The sequence below is a fragment of the Fukomys damarensis genome, unplaced genomic scaffold (assembly GCF_012274545.1).
Source record: "Fukomys damarensis isolate Sample0158 unplaced genomic scaffold, DMR_v1.0_HiC HiC_scaffold_10, whole genome shotgun sequence".
NCBI lineage: Eukaryota > Metazoa > Chordata > Mammalia > Rodentia > Bathyergidae > Fukomys > Fukomys damarensis.
Genome location: NW_022900922.1, coordinates 30,155,649 through 30,173,047, shown reverse-complemented (window position 1 = coordinate 30,173,047; position 17,399 = coordinate 30,155,649). Strand labels below are relative to the sequence as shown.

Here is a 17,399-nt window from a genome sequence, read left to right as displayed (position 1 = left end):
ACTCTGGACCTTCTACTTGGGAGGCAGGTGGTGGGACCACTGAGCTAACTCCCCAACCTTAATATATGTCAATTAAAAATAAATAAGCATTGCCTTGATTCAGTAGTCGATAATTGTTGGACGTGGTGGTGCATGCCTGTGATCCCAGCACTCAGGCTGAGGCAGCCAGTTTAATGCCAGCCAGTTTAATGCCAGCCTAGGCTACATAGTGAGCCACTGCCTCAAAAAACAAAACAAAACAAACTACCACCCTCCCCCCAAAATAGCCAATAATTATGCCAAGGGTTCCACTTCTGTAGATTGGTCTTTGATAAAACTCATGTAATTACTTCTGATTCTTCTTGAGCACAGTAGAGTAAGTAAATGGGCAAAACAACTGGAACTGTATTTCTAAATGAGTAAGATTAGGAAATTCCCAGCACATAAGGAAATGGTTAATGGTTGAAGAGACAGAGATGCTGGTTACCCTGCTTAGGTTAGTACCTGCTGCATCACGTATGTTGATTTATGGAAATGTGGCCATGAAGGTGTCCAGAAAAAACAAACTGATGTAAGGTGGATGGGAACTCAGGGCTCCTGCAAGCCCAGAAGGCCCCCTGGGGAGCCTGGCCTTTGTTTTAATATTTGGGCTGGGCTGATCACAAGCTCTGAGTGTGCATTATCAGAAAGGTGATCCTGGGGCACAGAGAGGCAAGCTTGGAAATGTCCACTTGACGACAACTTTTAGATGTTAAACCAGCAAGAAGGAACAGAGCAGAAACAATGTCCTGGCTGGAAATTAATAGCTTAGTTCTCCTAATTACTCGGTGGGAGAAAATGCCTGTTTGGTTACCACAGAGACTGGTGAAATAAACCTGCCAGTTGGGCTGGCGAAGGAAAGAGCACCACTTTCTAATCTCTGCTCATCTGAAGCACAGCGGAGAACCTGGGACACACTGTGTGTCGCTGTTCGTTGGAATTTTGTTTGGATACTGCTGCTGTTTTGAACTATAAATAATGTTGCAATCACCTTATGTGTGTTGGGCTTTCACAAAGCATGATGAATGATTTCTTGGCATTGCTTTGCATTTTTTGCATGCACCTGAGCTCTCTATTATAGGACTGGAGCTCAGAGCAAAGAGAAGGGGGAAACAAACCCAAAGACTGAATTTACAAGGAAAGAAAACCCTCCCATTCTCCCTCCAACTCTGCCTCTCCTGTTCTCCTAAGTCTTGGCAGGTGTATATTTTGCAGGAAAAAAACATGTGGCTTAGTAGAAATGAAAAAAAGGAAGGCATCAAAATGGATTATTCAATTGTTCCTTCCACATAGCCACATTGTGTGTGTGTGTGTGTGTGTGTGTGTGTGTGTGTGTTTATAATTTTTTTCTAGGCCATACTGAGTGGGGTAGGGGTGGTGTGACAGAGATGGAAAAGAGTGGAGTAGTATTTAGCCTTTGGGAATAAATGCATCCATTTAAAAGCCTTCAGGTAAATGTTCTTCTCTATTGCTGTCATTAGCAGAGTCAGAAGTGTTGGATGATTTTCAAAAGAAACATCAGTAATAATCATAGCAAAGGCATTTTGAATTCATCATACCAGGTGCCCCGATTCCTGCTAAACTATGAGCATGTGTTTTCTCATTTAATCTTCCTAACAGTCAGATGGAATAGAAGCCACACTTATTTACTGTTTCACAGGCAGAGGCCTTGGTGCTCAGAGAGGTTGGGCCACGTTCTCCTCCAAGGTGGGCTAGGGCTTTGGCATTGTAACTTAGGAGCTGTGGAATGAAGGCTCAGGTTTCTGCCAAGCGGAGTGACTTCCGGAAGAGTGTTTTTAGTGCCCTTAGTTTCCTCATCTGTACAACAGAGGGGTTGTGTTTGGTGGTCTCTAAGATCTCTGGCAGCTGTCCAAATCAATTTCTGCCCCCTGCAGCCCCCTGCAGTCCCCAGGTGCCATTTCTTAGTTTGACAGTGAGTTGTGGGGAGTTGGGGGGCACTGGGCAGGGGTAGGGAGGAGGCAGGCATGTAGACTGCTGCGTTATGCACCCAGTGCTTTCCTGACTGGGGCAGCTGCTTCGGTTGTCTCATGAAGCCCAGGCAGCAAGGTAACCAAGAGGCTGACTTTGGCAGTGAGCTGGGCAGAGGCCCGCTTGGTGCACATGTCTGTGGCTGCCATAGTCAAGCTTTTGGCTGAACCGATTGCTTTTCCCTGAGATGTGTCCTTAGTGCTGGATCCATCCCCCTCATGCTCACTCCACGAGGGCTGCAGGTCAGCTTGCAACACCTGCACAGGCGAGCACCCCAAGCTCTTGCAGTGTGGCTTGACCTGCTCCTCCTGGTTCCCGGGAGAATGGCTCTGACTGATACTCCCAGGAATTCTGCCCCAGCCCTGAAGCATTTGTTCTCTCTTTCAACAGTAGAGGAAGGGTGAAAGGTGGAGGCCAAGATGCCTTTGAGTTCTATGACGTGACCTCCTATCTGAGGGCTTTCAAGGAGACTCAGGAGCCAGTCACTCACATGTAGATGATCTTACTCAATAGTGTAAGTCATCTGAAGCGCTGTGTGAAATGGGAACCAACTTGTGCCCTCTTCTGGGAAAAACGACTGTTGCGTTTCTCTCTGATGTGCAGATTAGGGTGTGTTTACCTTGTCCTGTCCTCAGTGCCACAAGTCACCTTTGCATGCTCAGTCACACCTAGGAGACCACAGCTCACCTTCAAAGGTTTCCTTCCTTGTGTGTGTGGCTGATAATCGATTTAGACGTGTGGCAAGGGCATTTGTCATTATCTGGTTATCTGGTGTGTGCCCCCAGTCAGAGATAACACTGAAACGAAAAGAGGTGGCAGAGAAACCAAAAGGAATAGACGCCCTAAATGCTGTGGTTTCGGAGGGCTGTTTAGCAGGTTGTGAAGCTGGCCGGGGAAAAAATGGAGCCACTTACTGTAGAAGACGTGGGGGTGGGGGAGAAGGGCGATCGGGTGGGAATGGATTGACGGAGGCAGGGAAGGTGGGTCGGGGTGAGGCGGGGAGGGAGCTGAGACTCCATCCTGCCGAGCCTCATTAGTGAGAAAGCTGCTTGCATTTCGTTTGCAAATGAGGCTTCCTGGGGGCGGGGCGGGCGGGGCGGAGCTGCGGAATTGGGACTCCGGTTCTTGGGCTTTGGGGAAGCACCCGGCGTCGCACCTCCTAACTGCAGGCAGGATGGATGGGAAGCTGGGGACCCCGGAGCGCTGAGGCCTCCGGAAAGCCAGCCAGGCCCTGGGAGAAGCAGCGTGGAGATTCAGGACTGGCGAGAAAAGTCGGTTCCGCCCCTGACACTTGTGGTTTCAGGCACTGTGATCATTTCTCAATCTCTGAAGAGAGATTCTTTAACCTGGGCAGTGAAAAATAATGAACTTTTGGAGGAATTGCTTTTTGGCTTTCACTGTGCTCAGCGTGGTTATTTTTGTGATATTTTACAACAGCCACTTAGGGCTGCCAAAATTTTACCAGAGGCTGAACAGTTCCGGTGAAAGGGTCCCCAGACTTGACGCCTGCGACTACGCCTTAGAGAAGAAGCCGGCCTTTGTGTGGGGAAAGGCGTCTGTGTCACCTCTGGGCAGAGTCCCCTGCGAGGACTACGTGGTCCAGAACCACTACATCACCAGGCCACTGTCAGAAGAAGAGGCCGCCTTCCCTCTGGCCTACGTCATGGTCATCCATAAGGATTTCGGCACTTTCGAAAGGCTCTTTCGGGCCGTCTACATGCCCCACAACGTCTACTGCGTGCACGTGGATGCCAAGTCCTCAGTCGAGTTTAAAAGCTCAGTGCAGCGGTTGCTGAGCTGCTTCTCCAACGCCTTCCTGGCTTCCAAGATGGAACCTGTGGTCTATGCAGGGTTTTCCAGGCTCCAGGCCGACCTGAACTGCCTGAGAGACCTGGTGGCCTCCCAGGTCCCCTGGAAGTACGTCATCAACACCTGCGGGCAAGATTTCCCCCTGAAGACCAACAGGGAGATCGTGCAGTACCTGAAAGGGTTCCGAGGGAAGAATCTGACCCCGGGGGTGCTGCCCCCCGCCCACGCCATCGGGCGGACTAAATACGTCCACAGAGAATACACAGGAAAAGGTGGCTCCATTGTGAAAAATACTAATATCCTGAAAACCTCACCTCCACATCAGCTGACCATCTACTTTGGCACAGCATATGTGGCCCTTACCAGGGAGTTTGCCAACTTTGTCTTGGATGACCAAAGGGCCACTGATCTGCTGCAGTGGTCCAGAGACACCTATAGCCCCGATGAACATTTCTGGGTGACACTGAATAGGATTCCCGGTAGGTGCTAATTTCCATTTCCATTTCTTTTATGGGTAGATTAAATTTCCTAATTTTTATTCCCTGAGGAACTGACTCATTTGAAATTATTTGGAACCAAACTTAAATACGTAGAAAATGATGACTGCAGTTGCTTTTAAAAGAGATGTTTTCCTGCCAGCTCTGTGGTTTTATAAGTGTGTGAGATACAGTGATCTAAGAATTCCCAGCAGTAACTCCAGAAAAAGTACTTTTGCTTATGTATCACATGGTTGCTGACTTTTAGCTGTCTTCTGAATTAATACTTTTCAGGGTCCTTCAGATTGGTTTTTTTTTTTTTTTTTTTTTTTTTTTTTTTTTTTTTTTTTTTTTTTTTTTTTTTTTTTTTTTTTTTTTGATCGAACTCGGGACCTTGCATTTGCGAGGCAGACGGCAGTGCCAGTCAAAGACTTTTTTGGTAAGCACCCTAGAATGTGTGAGCTGAAATACTACTGTTCCTCTCAGAGATGTTACAGAGCTTTACTGACGGAGCCATGCTGTTTGGGATGGGGGCTGTTTTTAAAGGATCTTAGAATCCTCTTTGATGTTCACAAGTTGTCACTGTGGTTTAAATGTCTCTTGGCCTAAGATCTGAGCAGGTAACCATTTCTCTGTTCACTTGTGGTCAATGAACGGAACCTGCTGTTTCATTGCTTAGAGGAGTACGTAACAGAGAGGTTCAAGCTGGAGTCAATCCAAAGAACATTCTAATTTTTAGGTCCCAGATTTTTAAGAGAAATTCATTTGTGACCTCTGGCTTTTACAAGCTGTGAAATCGTTGGCTGTGTGTGTGTGTGTGTGTGATGATTTGGAAAAGGGGTCCAGGCAGCTAAAGGTGGAAGACAGCGACAAAGGTTTTCTTGGACTCAAAGCTGGGATTGCTTTCAAAATTGTGTTTCTCATAGGTTGTGTGGTTCCCCGGACATCCGGTACACTTGTTTCAGTATTGCAGCATCAGGGCTGTGGGTCACAGTGGCCCCGTGCTTGTGCTCACAATAACTCTCGGCTGTTCTGTGTAGGACCCTTATCGCCGGCATACTTTTGTGTGTGGTTTGAAGATAGATACCTTTATATCTGAAAGTGGACTCAAAGCAGCAAGACATATTTAGATCCTAGATAACTCAGGATTCCTGAAAGCTGGAGTCACAGGAATCTATTTAGGGGCAAAAGGAGGCAGACACATAGGCTGTTTATGTTCAGAGATGCCAAATTACCCGGTCACAAAGACTCGTAGGAGTGATCCAACTTTATCACAGGGTCACGAGTGTTACCCTGTTATTTACAGGTACCTATCTTGAACACATGTACATGTTCTGCCCAGGGCCTCTGAAGAGGCTTGTGTTGGTACAGTGGTGCCAGATGTTTAGTCTCCATCAGGATCCCTGCCTCGCTCAGAGCAGAAGAAGGTGGTGAGGCTGGTCCTGTTCTCACAGCTTGTCCAGGGCTATGCTGGGGCTGATCTGTGGTCTGGGGGCCTGAGGCTTGAGCTTGTTTTGTTCCCTTCCAGTAAGAAAGAAGGAATTCTTTCTGCTTTCCTGTGTAGCATAAGCAGATTTCCCGCAGGATCACCAGTGACCAAGTGAGGACAGGGTGATTGGGAGATGCAGGGAGGGCTGTGGAAGGAAGCTTTACCTGGCTGTGTGAGCTGGAAATATGGGCAGCAGGGTGTGTGTGTGTGTGTGTTTGTGTGTGTGTGTGTGTGTGTGTGTGTTGGAAGACAGCAAGCACAGAGTCTCACGTCCCCTGCCATGGGCTTCTGTGCAGCTTTCCCCACTCCCCCACCGGGCACCAGCATGGCCTGGCTCCTGCTTCTCCCAGACGGGACGTGGGATGAATGTTTCAGTCACTGTATCAGGGAGGCGGCTGGGGAAGCAGCCAGGCTCTGCCGGTTTCATGTGCCAGTCCAGCCGCACCCCCGGCCCTGCCTCTTGTCCCATCCCATCTCTTCCAGGAGAGACTTCAGGACCAAGACGCTGCTGGCCAAGAAACAAAAGCGAAATCATCCCATTCTCTCTTCCCTTTTCCTTTTCTTCTCTCCCCCTCCATCTCTTCCCCTTCACCTCCCTCTTCTTCCTTTTCCCCTCCCCCTTCCTCCTTCCTCCTCCCTCCCCTCCCTTACCCTCCCCTTCCTGCAGGGATGCAAGCTCAGGCTGTGCCTGTGAGGTAGAAGCTCACCGCTGAGCTATAATCCCAACCCCAAATTGGCTTAAAAATTATTGGAGGGACTGGGGTATGAGGCAGTGGCAGAGCCTGTGCTTAGCATACAAAAAGCCCTGGGTTCCATTTCTAATTTTCAAAAACTAAATAAAATGGGAAGGTACTGACAAAGCTCAAAATTTTAAAAGTGTGCAGTCCACAGGCTATTGATGTTATAGCTTCCTTGTATATTCTTCCAGGGTTTTCGTGTCTTTTTTGCATTTGTGAAAAACAACACTAATTGAATATCACATTAAAAAATTTCAAATGAATTTTTTATTGCTTCACCACAAACATGTTCAGTAAAATAGTCCTTATGCTGGGTGCCATATTGTCTGTGAAAAATGAAATTCTGCAAGATGTGTTCTTTATGTAACTAGATTGTACAGACAAGTAGAGATCTGTTAACTGCGGAGCTTAACCTTGCGTTGTTTTGAAGCATTTTTGAGACCCAGAGCCAAAGCATTTTGTAAGTGTGCAGTGCCAGTGAGCTGCTGGACACTTCAGCCTCTGCTTGAAATTCTGTGGTGGCGTCTCGTTATCTTAAGGGGCACCACAGTGCAGTGTGTTATGACATCCATGACCTGAATGTCACCCGTCTCCCTACCCTGGTTCCTTGTTATTTAATGAGTCATTTTTATAGTCCGACAACTACTTGGCCCAACAGATTTTGCAATTTATACCTCCTTGTTTCTAGATGGTTTTAATGATATATTCTCCTAAAGGCTGCCCTTCCTACTATGTCTAATCCCTCCTCAACCTTTATGTCCCACGGTGAGTGACACCTCCTCCAGAAGCCATCTCTCTAATCCCCCGTCCCAGAGTTCTCCTGAGGCCATGGCAACCAGCCCTATGTTATAATTACCTGTTACTAAGCATCTCCTCTCTCACCTTCTCAAGACAGGAGTGTGCCTGATGGTTATAAGACAAGAGGAATGTGTCCCAGTGTCCTCGACCCAGGGCAAGGGTGATATTGACAATATAGAGAAAGAATCGGTAAAATAGTGCATGGAGACATAATTCCACCATATCCACAAGACCTTGTACAATTGGCAAGTGCCAGATGGAATGTGAATTTTGTCTTGTTTTTGAGACAAAGCCTTGCTATATAGTTCAGACTGGTTTGGAACTCATAATGTGGCCAGCCTTGAACTCACAGCAGTCCTCATGCCTGGCTGGAATGTGAATGTTAATGAAACAGAATCCTCCTTTGGAAAGTAGGGTTCCAACATAGCCACCCTGGGCCCTTCAGTGGAAGGTTGTGACAGGACAGGCCATGACAAAGCCCCAGACACACGGTCACCTCCCTGTGAGTTTGCCTTCCTCCTCTGGTTTGAGTTTCTCTTCTCCCATCAACTTGCTGTTTTTATACTTCCTGGGCTGCTTTTGATTTAATTGCATTGAGACTGCTTCTTTGTTACTGGCTTAGAGGGGAAAAAAAAACCCCAAATAAACAAGAGTATAAGAATATAAAAGGGTAAGCAGGACAATAGAGAGAAACTTAAGACCTGCAGGTGTAGCTGGCAGCCCACATAAACACTGAGACATGAGCTGTTGGTCAGGTATGTGTTCTCTATAGAAAGGTTACCCGGCCCTCATACCTGGGCGAGGCAGGAGGCCACCCAGTCTCTTCCAGAGTGTGCCCTGTGCCCTGTACCCTGTGCTCTCTGCTCACATCAGCCCAAATTTGGAATTCAGTTTCTGGAACCACAAAGGACACGTTCACTCAGCCTGTTGTACCCAGGACTGAGCACTACGAACATCCACAGAGTAGCAGAAGCCTGTTCTGGGTTTGTATGGCCAGAGGACAGCCTACAGCAGCTCTTGTTTGGTTGATGCCGAGATAAAGAGAAATTCCATACAACATAATTCCATGGGTTTCAAAATGGTATCACAGCTATGCATGCCTATAATCTCAGTTTTCTGGGAGGCTGAGGCAGGAAGAATGTTAAGTTTGAGCCCAGCCTTAGCAACTTAATGAGACTCTCTCAAAATAAAAACAAAACAAAACAAGAGCTGGGCGAGGGTGTAGCTCAGTGAACAGTGGTGTTCAATCCCTAGAGCCCGCCAACACACTAGAAGACCATAGATATATAATGTAGCTATATATAGGTATAATTTTTGTATAGCTAGATAATATTATACATACACAACAAATGTGAACATGATTTTCAAAATACTGTGTTAGCGCTGTGGACCCGTCTGGCCTGTTGGATGTCTTTGGTAAAGGGCTGGCGGCTCTTCCCAGGCCGCCATCAGGAGCGAAGATTTCTATCTGCCGTGCAGCCAGGCGCTCGGGCCTCTGTACGATGAGCCATGCCCTGAGATGCTGAGCTCCCTGGAGAAAGCAGCGACGCTTCTAGGGTGTTTACATAGCTACATGGAGCCACAGCTGCGGCCATTCGTGGACTCAGCCGCGGGGTTCCCAGCCCGTGGCCCCAGTGGAATAACTGACGGCCTCTCTTTCATCCGGGAACCTGCGCCCAAACATTTCTGCCCCTACCCCTACCCTTCAGAAGGAAATGATTAGGAAACACTACTCTTAATTAGCTTTTAATTCCTCATCTCTAGAACAACATTTTACGAGACAAGAAGAATTGGATTAAAGTACATATAACTATTTAATGGAGCACAAACCAATTAGGATTGGCAAATACCCGCTAAGCTGAATTTAACAAGAATTTAGTCCCAGCAGAAAGGATTAATATAATTACTACTGTAGAGCTGGCCAGACCATTATTCCAGCTCATTGCACAGCCCATCTTTCCCTTCCAATTAGATAAGACTAATCTTTTTTAGATGCACTTGTCTTTTGTTAATTTAACAAAAACATGGTGTTACATTTCGACTCCTTAAAACAATAAAATATTAATAGTATATCAAACCATATATAATCGGTATGTGTATAGATCAATGTGTATAATGCCATGGTGAACATATACTCAGTAAAGGGCTCACTGTCACATAAATCTCTTGATCCCCCATTTCTCCACACTTAACACAGTCTCGATTTCTGGCCCCTTTCCTGGGGATACCTGTGCTTCTCCCCTGCGGGCTGTGGGGCCTGCGTTGCTGACCTAGACAGAGGCCCTTTCAGATTTGCTGCTAACGTGGCGCTGGACCTCTTCCAACCCAAGGCTCTTGGACCAAGACAGAGAAGCAGCTCTCTGGGTTTGGGCAGGCTTTGTGAGAGGTGTGCTGAGGATGGACGGGGAAATGCTCCCAGGGAGGAAACAGCTGGGGGACTCCGGAGGAGACAAACCTATTAACTTTACGCTTTGTTTCCTGACCTCGTGTAACCCAACCTCACGCGCAGCTTGCACAGTTGCTATCATGGTGGCTGCTTAGGAAGGCTGCTCTGGGAATGAAATGAAGGAATTGGCGTTTTCTAGGGGCTGAGAATTCCCCACGAGAACGTGCCTGTGGCCAAGAGTCTCCTGCATCCCTCTCCAGAGCAAGCACAGGAAGCCTGGAGCAGAGGACCGATTGCACCTTCCTGGCTGTAAAAGGCCCAGGACTCCTCCGTCTCCAGCCCCGCACAGGTGTGGTTTTGTGTGCTGGCTGCTTTGTCGCCCTGTATTGGGTGTGAAGCAGGAGGTTAAGTGTTTGTCCACTTATTAACATGGATATATAAGCGCCTAAATGTGACCTAGTATTTCTACACTAATGAGATCCATGAGCCGTTAGGTAAAACCATTTAAAATCTGCTTCACCACAAATAGATATCCTAGTCAGTTTCACCAAACGTGTACATGCAACTAGACAGCCCAAAGAGAGCTGGGAGGAATATAGGAAAATGTAAACAATGTACACGTTCAGGTGGATGCTTATTCTCCACCACTTTGATTTCCTTTAATGAGATTCATGATTGGGGGGGATTGAACTCGGGTCCTTGTGCGGGTGAAGCAGGTGGCAGAACCACTGAGCTAAATCCCCGGCCCTGATTTCCCTTAATGTTGTTGGTATAATTTGTTTGTTTTTTGAGACAGGGTTTTGCTGTGTAGTTCAGGCTGGCCTCAAACTCACTATGTAGCCCGGGCTGGTCTCTAACTCATGCCTGGCTTTGTTGGTGTAATTCTTAAACTATCAGAATGCTTGACTGAGCTGGGCCTGGTGGTGGTGGTAACATGCCCATAATCCTAGCGCTCCGGAAGCTGAGGCAGGATGATTGCAAGTTTGAGCCTAGCTGGGTCAATTTAGCAACTTTGTGAAATCCCGTTTCAAACATAAATTTTAAAAAGGTTTGGAGATGTGATTCAGTATGAGAGCCCTGTGTTCAATCCCCAGTACCAAAATAAGGTGGAGTCCTCACAGTCAGTTAACATGGTGAGCTATGTGTCACACATCAGTGGTGGGTCCCCTAATGACACCAGAACTCTGTTTTGGAGATCTCTTCACATAAGGAGCAGGAATTGGGTTTCACTGGTTGCTTTATGTTGTAAACTCCCAGAAAGGACTTAGGATGCCTGTTTAGGACACAATGTAATTTTTTAGAAAAGGAAATCAACACAGCCCAGACTAAAAGAAATGAAAGATTCATGCTGTCCACGTTTTGGCCAGCCTGGCCACATCCTGCCCATTTTGAGCATTCAACTTCCTCAGTGTGAAAATGAGCTTTGACCATTCCAGCCTTGACTTGGGGACCTCTAGTAAAGCCTGTTATAGAAACATGTAGACATGCACAGCAGGACAGGGAGCTGCGCACTAATCCTCTTGAGCCCACCAGCAAGTTTCAACAACCATCAACACATTAATTACACAACTCAAAGCAAGAAAACCAAAAACGTATAGCAGAGGTTTGTGCTGACCTATAATTTTCAGACACAAGTAGCTTTCTCTTTTCCAAGGAAATGCAGAGTTCCAGTATTCTAGGTTAAGTCTTTCTTCATATCCCAGAATAGTAATCTGCTGACAAGTGAAAATATCTGCACCTAGCTTATACTTTTAGGACACACTACATGAATCAGAGTGAGTTTTTCTTCTTCTATTAAAAAAAAAATCAATAAAGTTAAATGGAAGAGCACACGGGTGTTAGAAGCAAGAGTCAGGATTCTGCTTAAGATTCCTGTTCTAGTGGCCTCTCCTGTAAGGGCAGAGGGAAGAAATATAGGATTAAGTAGGAGATTGGACGGTGGGTTAGATTATACCAGGGGCTACGCTAGGGGTACATTTTTTTCATCTTCTCTCCATAGTGAATATTTCACTTCCTCTTAAAAGATACAAGTGACAAACTTACTATGAATCCAGTATGATTTGCTTTGTTTTGTTGCTGTTTGCTTGTTTTGAACATGAGATAGATTTTTGTTATACAGTGGACACTTGACTTACAACCATCCCTCAGGTACAAATTAAGTTTTTAACTCAGGTTGGTCAGTTCACTTCAAAGTCTTCTTCCTGTATAAGTTTAAGGCCACACTTTCTTTGAGGCAGATCTCAGTGTTTTTAGAGAGACATTGGCCCAGGATTTCTCAATGAACCCCACAAGGAAAGGATATTGTCATGTTCCTTCCAGAATTCTTTAAGGGTTAGGTCTGTATCTGAGACCATCTGGAAGCACAAGTGGCTGCCATTTGGGTCGTATCTCAAGACTTTGGTCATAAGTTAAAGCTAAAATTCTGGTCATAACCCAAGTTGTTTGTATGTCAGGCCAGTTGTAACTGGAGTGTACACTGTACCAGGCCATAAGCATTTTGGGGTGCATTGTTACAGAAGCTAGTCTTCCCATGATATACCATCTGACCCCAGTGTCATGTGTCCCGTACATTTTTGTACTCAGCATGATGTTTAACATGGGGCCAAACATTGCCTTTTCAGATCATAAAACAAGTTTATCAAACTAGCATATGTGTGAATGTGGAATTGACATGAAGATATTTTTCTTTTTTCTTTTTTTCCCTGGTACTGGGGATCAAACTCACAACCTTGAGCTTGCCAGGCAGGTGCAGTGCCACTGAGCTACATCTCCGGCTAGATATGAAGACATTTTGCATTCAGCCAAATTTTAGTGCATGTTTTATTACCAAATGTTCTACTCTGTTTGATTTGGTCTTCATATTCACTTTTACATATGTAACTTAATTTGAGAGGCTCTGGTTATCAAGTTCCATTGCTTTGCTTTGCTTTTTGCAGGGTGGCATGGAAGAAAGTATGAATTTTGCAGTAGCAAAGGTCTGTTTTCATTCCCAGCTTGGTCAAAAGCTTGTGTGACACTGGACAAATTATTCAAGGGGCCTGATCCACTGTGAATTTTGATTTTAAGGTGTAAGAGAATGTTGGAGAGGGATTTGAGACAGTGTCTGGGGGACAGTGAGTCTCATGGCAGTGACTTGATGTGCTAATATTTCCTTTCTCAGGAATAATCTCTAGGTGCTGCTCAGGATATGAGTTCTGACTTTTTATTATTGTTTCTCTTTTTCATTTAAGACAAAAGATGTTCATGTAGAATTATTTTTGCTCAATTAAAACCTCAGTATGCAGGTTTAATTGCAGTGTTGGTGCCTAGTGATAGATAAGTGGGTTTGGGTTGCAGTTTGGGCACTCATCTCTAAAAGGTACTGGGCTGGGTGATCGAAAAAGAGGCTCCTGTGTTATTTTGTGCTTTAACTTTGGAGCATGTAGTGAAAGGAGAGAAAGTCTTAGAGGCAGATAGACTTAAGATTCCTTTATTTACCAGTATCAGCAACAACCCTACATCAGTGCTCATATCTTGGTCCCCAGGAAAGGATACCTTCAGTTTCCCAATTACCTCAGTTTCCTCTGTGTCTCAGCAAAAAATGCCGCATCCTTTCCACCCTAATGAGGGGCACCTGGGTGGCTTGCCCACTGAGGGCTTCCTTTCTGTGGTCCAGCCAGCTTCTGTCCACTTGTCCCAGAGACAGGAAGGAGCAGGTCATATGGAGGGGGTAGCACAGCCTCATTAACCTTCAGGGTCCCTGTGGAACTGAGAACCACAGTCCGCTGTATGGGTCAGGAGCTGAAATCACAGCTGTTTCTAACTGCTCATCTTGGACAACTCTAAGCAAATTTAGGACCTTCTGCCAATGAATGCTAAATACTGATCCACCTGTGGGGGACAGAGGAAAGGAGAGCAGGGATTCTGAGAACTAAAGCATTAACTCTATAACTAACTCTGTACCTATATCTCTAAAGCCAGTACTACCTTCCTGGCACTGGGACGGTCCCCACCGCATGTGGTTTTTGGGAAGGGTTTTGCTGAACTTCAAGATAGGTAAAGGCTTAGAGTGTCTAATTAAAAAATGACCAAATGTTTTGGTGACGAGGAATGAGTAATTTTGTGCGGAAGTTGGAAGGGTAGTCTCATGATTTAAAATTAAGGAAACCAGCTGGGTGTGGTGGCACATGCATGTAATCCTAGCACTCGGGCGGCTGAGGCAGGAGAATCACCAGGAGTTCAAGGCCAGCCTGGGCTATATAGTGAGTTACTTAAACTACATAGGGAGACCCTATCTTGAAAAACCAACCAAACAAACCTTCATACACGAGAGGCTCTGTCTAGATTTGTAGATGGCTCAAGAGTTTTTCCCCCCATATGTTGACTGTTCTAGTCATTGGTGTTGACTTGAAGATGTCCATAATTCAGAGTTTTGAAAAAAGCAAAAGAACTGTTACACAAAGGAAAACACCAGCATTCAAGTCCTCAAATATGAAGCCCTGAATATCTGAAACCTGGGCACCTGGCTGGTCCTGCAGGTACTAAAATGGCCCCGTGCAGCAGAGGTACCAAAGGGGCCAGCAGTTCTGTGAGGTCTCAAATTGCATTTTAGAAATGTATGTAAATACCATGAGCCTGTCTGCACAATGATATTCTTAAACTTTTTATTGAAAGGTAATATCACAGAAAACTGGACGTTAGGAATTGAAAAGATCATTGGGGGCCGGGGATTTACCTCAGTGGTTCCGCCGCCTGCCTCGCAAGCACAAGGACCCGATCTCCAGTACCAGAAAAAAAAAAAAAAAAATCATTGGACTTCCACACTGCTTTTTACCTGCATGACCAGCACAAGAAACCACCCTCCCAGTGCTACCAGAAGCCCTGTTGGGGGCGCCTTTCAGGTCACTTCCCAGAGCAACCACTGTTGCGACCCCGTAAAATCAGATGTCAGTTTGTGCAGCCTCATGTAACTGCTTTTTTTTTTTCATTTCAGTGGGGGTTTCTATTAGTACATGTTTGCAGTACATAATGCTTACATTAATTATGAGCATAACACATTTTAATTCTTTTGTCCCCTCCCTCATTTCCTCCAACTCTTGTTCCCCTTCCCATTTGTAAAAGTTCTATTTCCATTTTCTTCAATTTTCTCTCTTTAAAATCCCTTTTCCTTTCCCTCTCCCTCCCTCCATCTCGTTCCCCTTCCCATCTGAATATCTTCCTATTATCTGATCTTTTATTGTACTCTTTACTTATATTTTGGGTTTCTCATATAGGAGAAACCACGTGATGTTTAAGCTCTCGTGTCTGATTTATTTCACTTACCATCCTGGTCTCAAGGTGCACCTATTTCCTTGATATGCCTCACATTTATCTTTCTTTATGGCAGAGTAGTACCTATTATATGTAGATACCACATTTTCTTTATCCATTTATCTGTTGATGGACATGTAGGCTGCTTTCATAATTTAGCTCTTCTGAATTGTGACTCTAAAGACAAAAGTATGTGCGTATCACTGTTTTTTTTAGCCCTGTAATATGATGTCTTTAGCTGTTTGGGAAGATACCTAGAAGAGGAATAGCAAGTCAAATGGAACTCTTAGTTTTTTGAGGAATCGCCACACTGATCTCTGTAGTGGCTGTTCTAGCTCACCCTCCCATTGACAGTGTAGAAAAGAACCTTTTTCCTGCAGCCTCACCAGCATTTGTTATTATTTGATTTAATGATGGCCATGCTTTCTGAAGATGGAATCTCAGCGTTGTTTTACTTTGCATGTCTCTAATGGCCAGTGATGTAGAACATTTTTTCACATATTTATTGGGTATCTGTCCTTCTGAAAAGTACCTGTAGAGGCACAGTGATGCTCAACAACTAGGCCACACACCGAGAGTTCTGATAGGAGATTTTATTAGGGAAGGGCAGGTCAGGGAGAGAGGAGAGAGGGAAGAGAGAAGAACAAAGAAAGGAAGGTCCTTTTATTGGTTTTGGGCTGGGCTATTGCTTATTTATGAGGAGTGGGCTACTTTTAACCTATCACAGGCCAGGTCGTCTTTTATGGGTTTAGTCTTGCAGAAACAGGTTTAACTTTTCCAGACCGCTGTGGCCTTTGGGGGAGGGAAACTAAAGATGAGAGCATGAGGTCATTTTAAGAGGCAAGAAGCACCAGGGGAATTCAGCCTTGGAAGGTGGGCAGGTCCCTAACAGAGTCCATTTCCGTTGCTCAAGGTTTTTGTTTTTTTGGTACCAGGATCGAACTTAGGACCTTGTGCTTGTGAGGCAGGTGGCAGAACCACTAAGCTAAATCCTCAGCCCTCTGTTGCTCATGTTTTGCTTGGGTCTTTTGTTTTGGGCAGGCTTTTTTTTGGTACCTGGGTTCGAACTCGGGTCCTTGTGCTGGCAAAGCAGGTGGCAGAACCACTGAGCTAAATTCCTGGCCCTGTTCTTTATATATTCTTGATGTTAGTCCTCTGTCCATGGAATATCTGACAAAGTTTTTTCCCTTCTATCTGTTGGTTGTTTCCTTTTCCATGCAGAAGCTTTTGAACTTGATATCATCCCACTTGTAGATTCTCGGTATTATTTCTTGTGCCCCTCAGGTTCTGTTCACAAAGTTCTTACCTAGACCTGTCTTTCCAAGAGTTGTACCTATTTTATCTTCCAGCAGATCATTACTTCGCTGTGTAACTTCCGACAAAAATGCACTGCATTTCATCCCAGGGCTGAGGCTGAGCTGGTGTTTGGGAAGGGGCTTGGGCGTCCTGTGTTTCTACACACAGAACCAGGAAAGCAGAGGGCACCTGCATACCCCGGGCTCATGCCAAAACTCTCCCCTCCTTCTTAAGTTGATTTAGCCGTCTGTTGATAAGACCTACTCTGCTGTTGTGAATATGACTGGGCTGGTTATAGCTAGGGACAGAGTTCCCAGAATTAGCAACGTGTAAATTCCCCAGGACCAGTGGCAGCCAGTGGAATTTATTTAGCAACTTGTGATTGGTCTTGGGCTGCAAAGAGGGGCTTACAGCGAGACAGCAGCCCTGAGTGAGCATGATTTCTCATCTGGCTGCTTGCACGTGGACTGGAAGGAAGGTTTTGCAGGTCTGGAATGAATTCTTGATTTACAGCCAGCAGGGTGTGGCCTGGGTAGGTGGAGAAGGCTCTGTGGGCTGAGTGAGATGGAAATTTAATGAAATTATTAAGCGCTTCCTTTCCCTAGGCAACAGCTGAACTGTACCGGGCCTGCTGTGTTCTGGGAAGTTGGTGCTGTCAAACCCAGGAAATGGTGGCTTGTGAAATGCCCGATGCAGTGTGAACAGATGCGTCTAAAGCAGCAGTCCACTGCCAAAGCTGCCTGCTTGTCGCCCAGGGCCACATGTAACAGGATTTATCAGGTTTTGAGAATCTAGTACATTTAAGCCCTTCGAGTTTCTGGAACTCATAAATGCATCAAGTGGTAAACATGTACCCAAGTGATGCCCAAGCGCAGGACAGCTGGAAACCTACCACGTGCAGCCCTTCTGGGGCAAAGGGGACTTGAGCAGGCTCACAATCTGTGTCCAACAGAGGACGGACTGTCAGCAATTGATGGTTGCATCAATTGGGGCTGGACACCCCTAATAGTTATTTTGTAATCTTAAAGTGATGTAGACGTAAAAAGTGATATAGAAGTATTGTGCAAAAGATGCTTTATGATTTTTTTTTTTTTTTTTTTTTTTTTTCTTTT

The 17,399-nt window shown here is 45.6% G+C and overlaps 1 protein-coding gene across 2 annotated transcripts in view; it reads left to right on the top strand.

Moving 5' to 3' along the window:
- The window catches only part of Gcnt2 (glucosaminyl (N-acetyl) transferase 2 (I blood group)), a 52,221-nt gene that overhangs the window by 15,638 nt on the left and 19,184 nt on the right, over positions 1-17,399 (top strand). Inside the window, exon 1 of one of the 2 annotated variants that reach the window (XM_010622844.3) lies at positions 3,122-4,295. The exons of the other annotated variant lie outside the window; for it this stretch is intronic. Within the exon in view, the coding sequence (XP_010621146.1) occupies positions 3,371-4,295 (925 nt within the window). The 5' untranslated portion in view covers positions 3,122-3,370. Of the gene's footprint in view, positions 1-3,121; positions 4,296-17,399 lie in introns of those variants that run through there. 2 annotated transcript variants of the gene reach the window in all.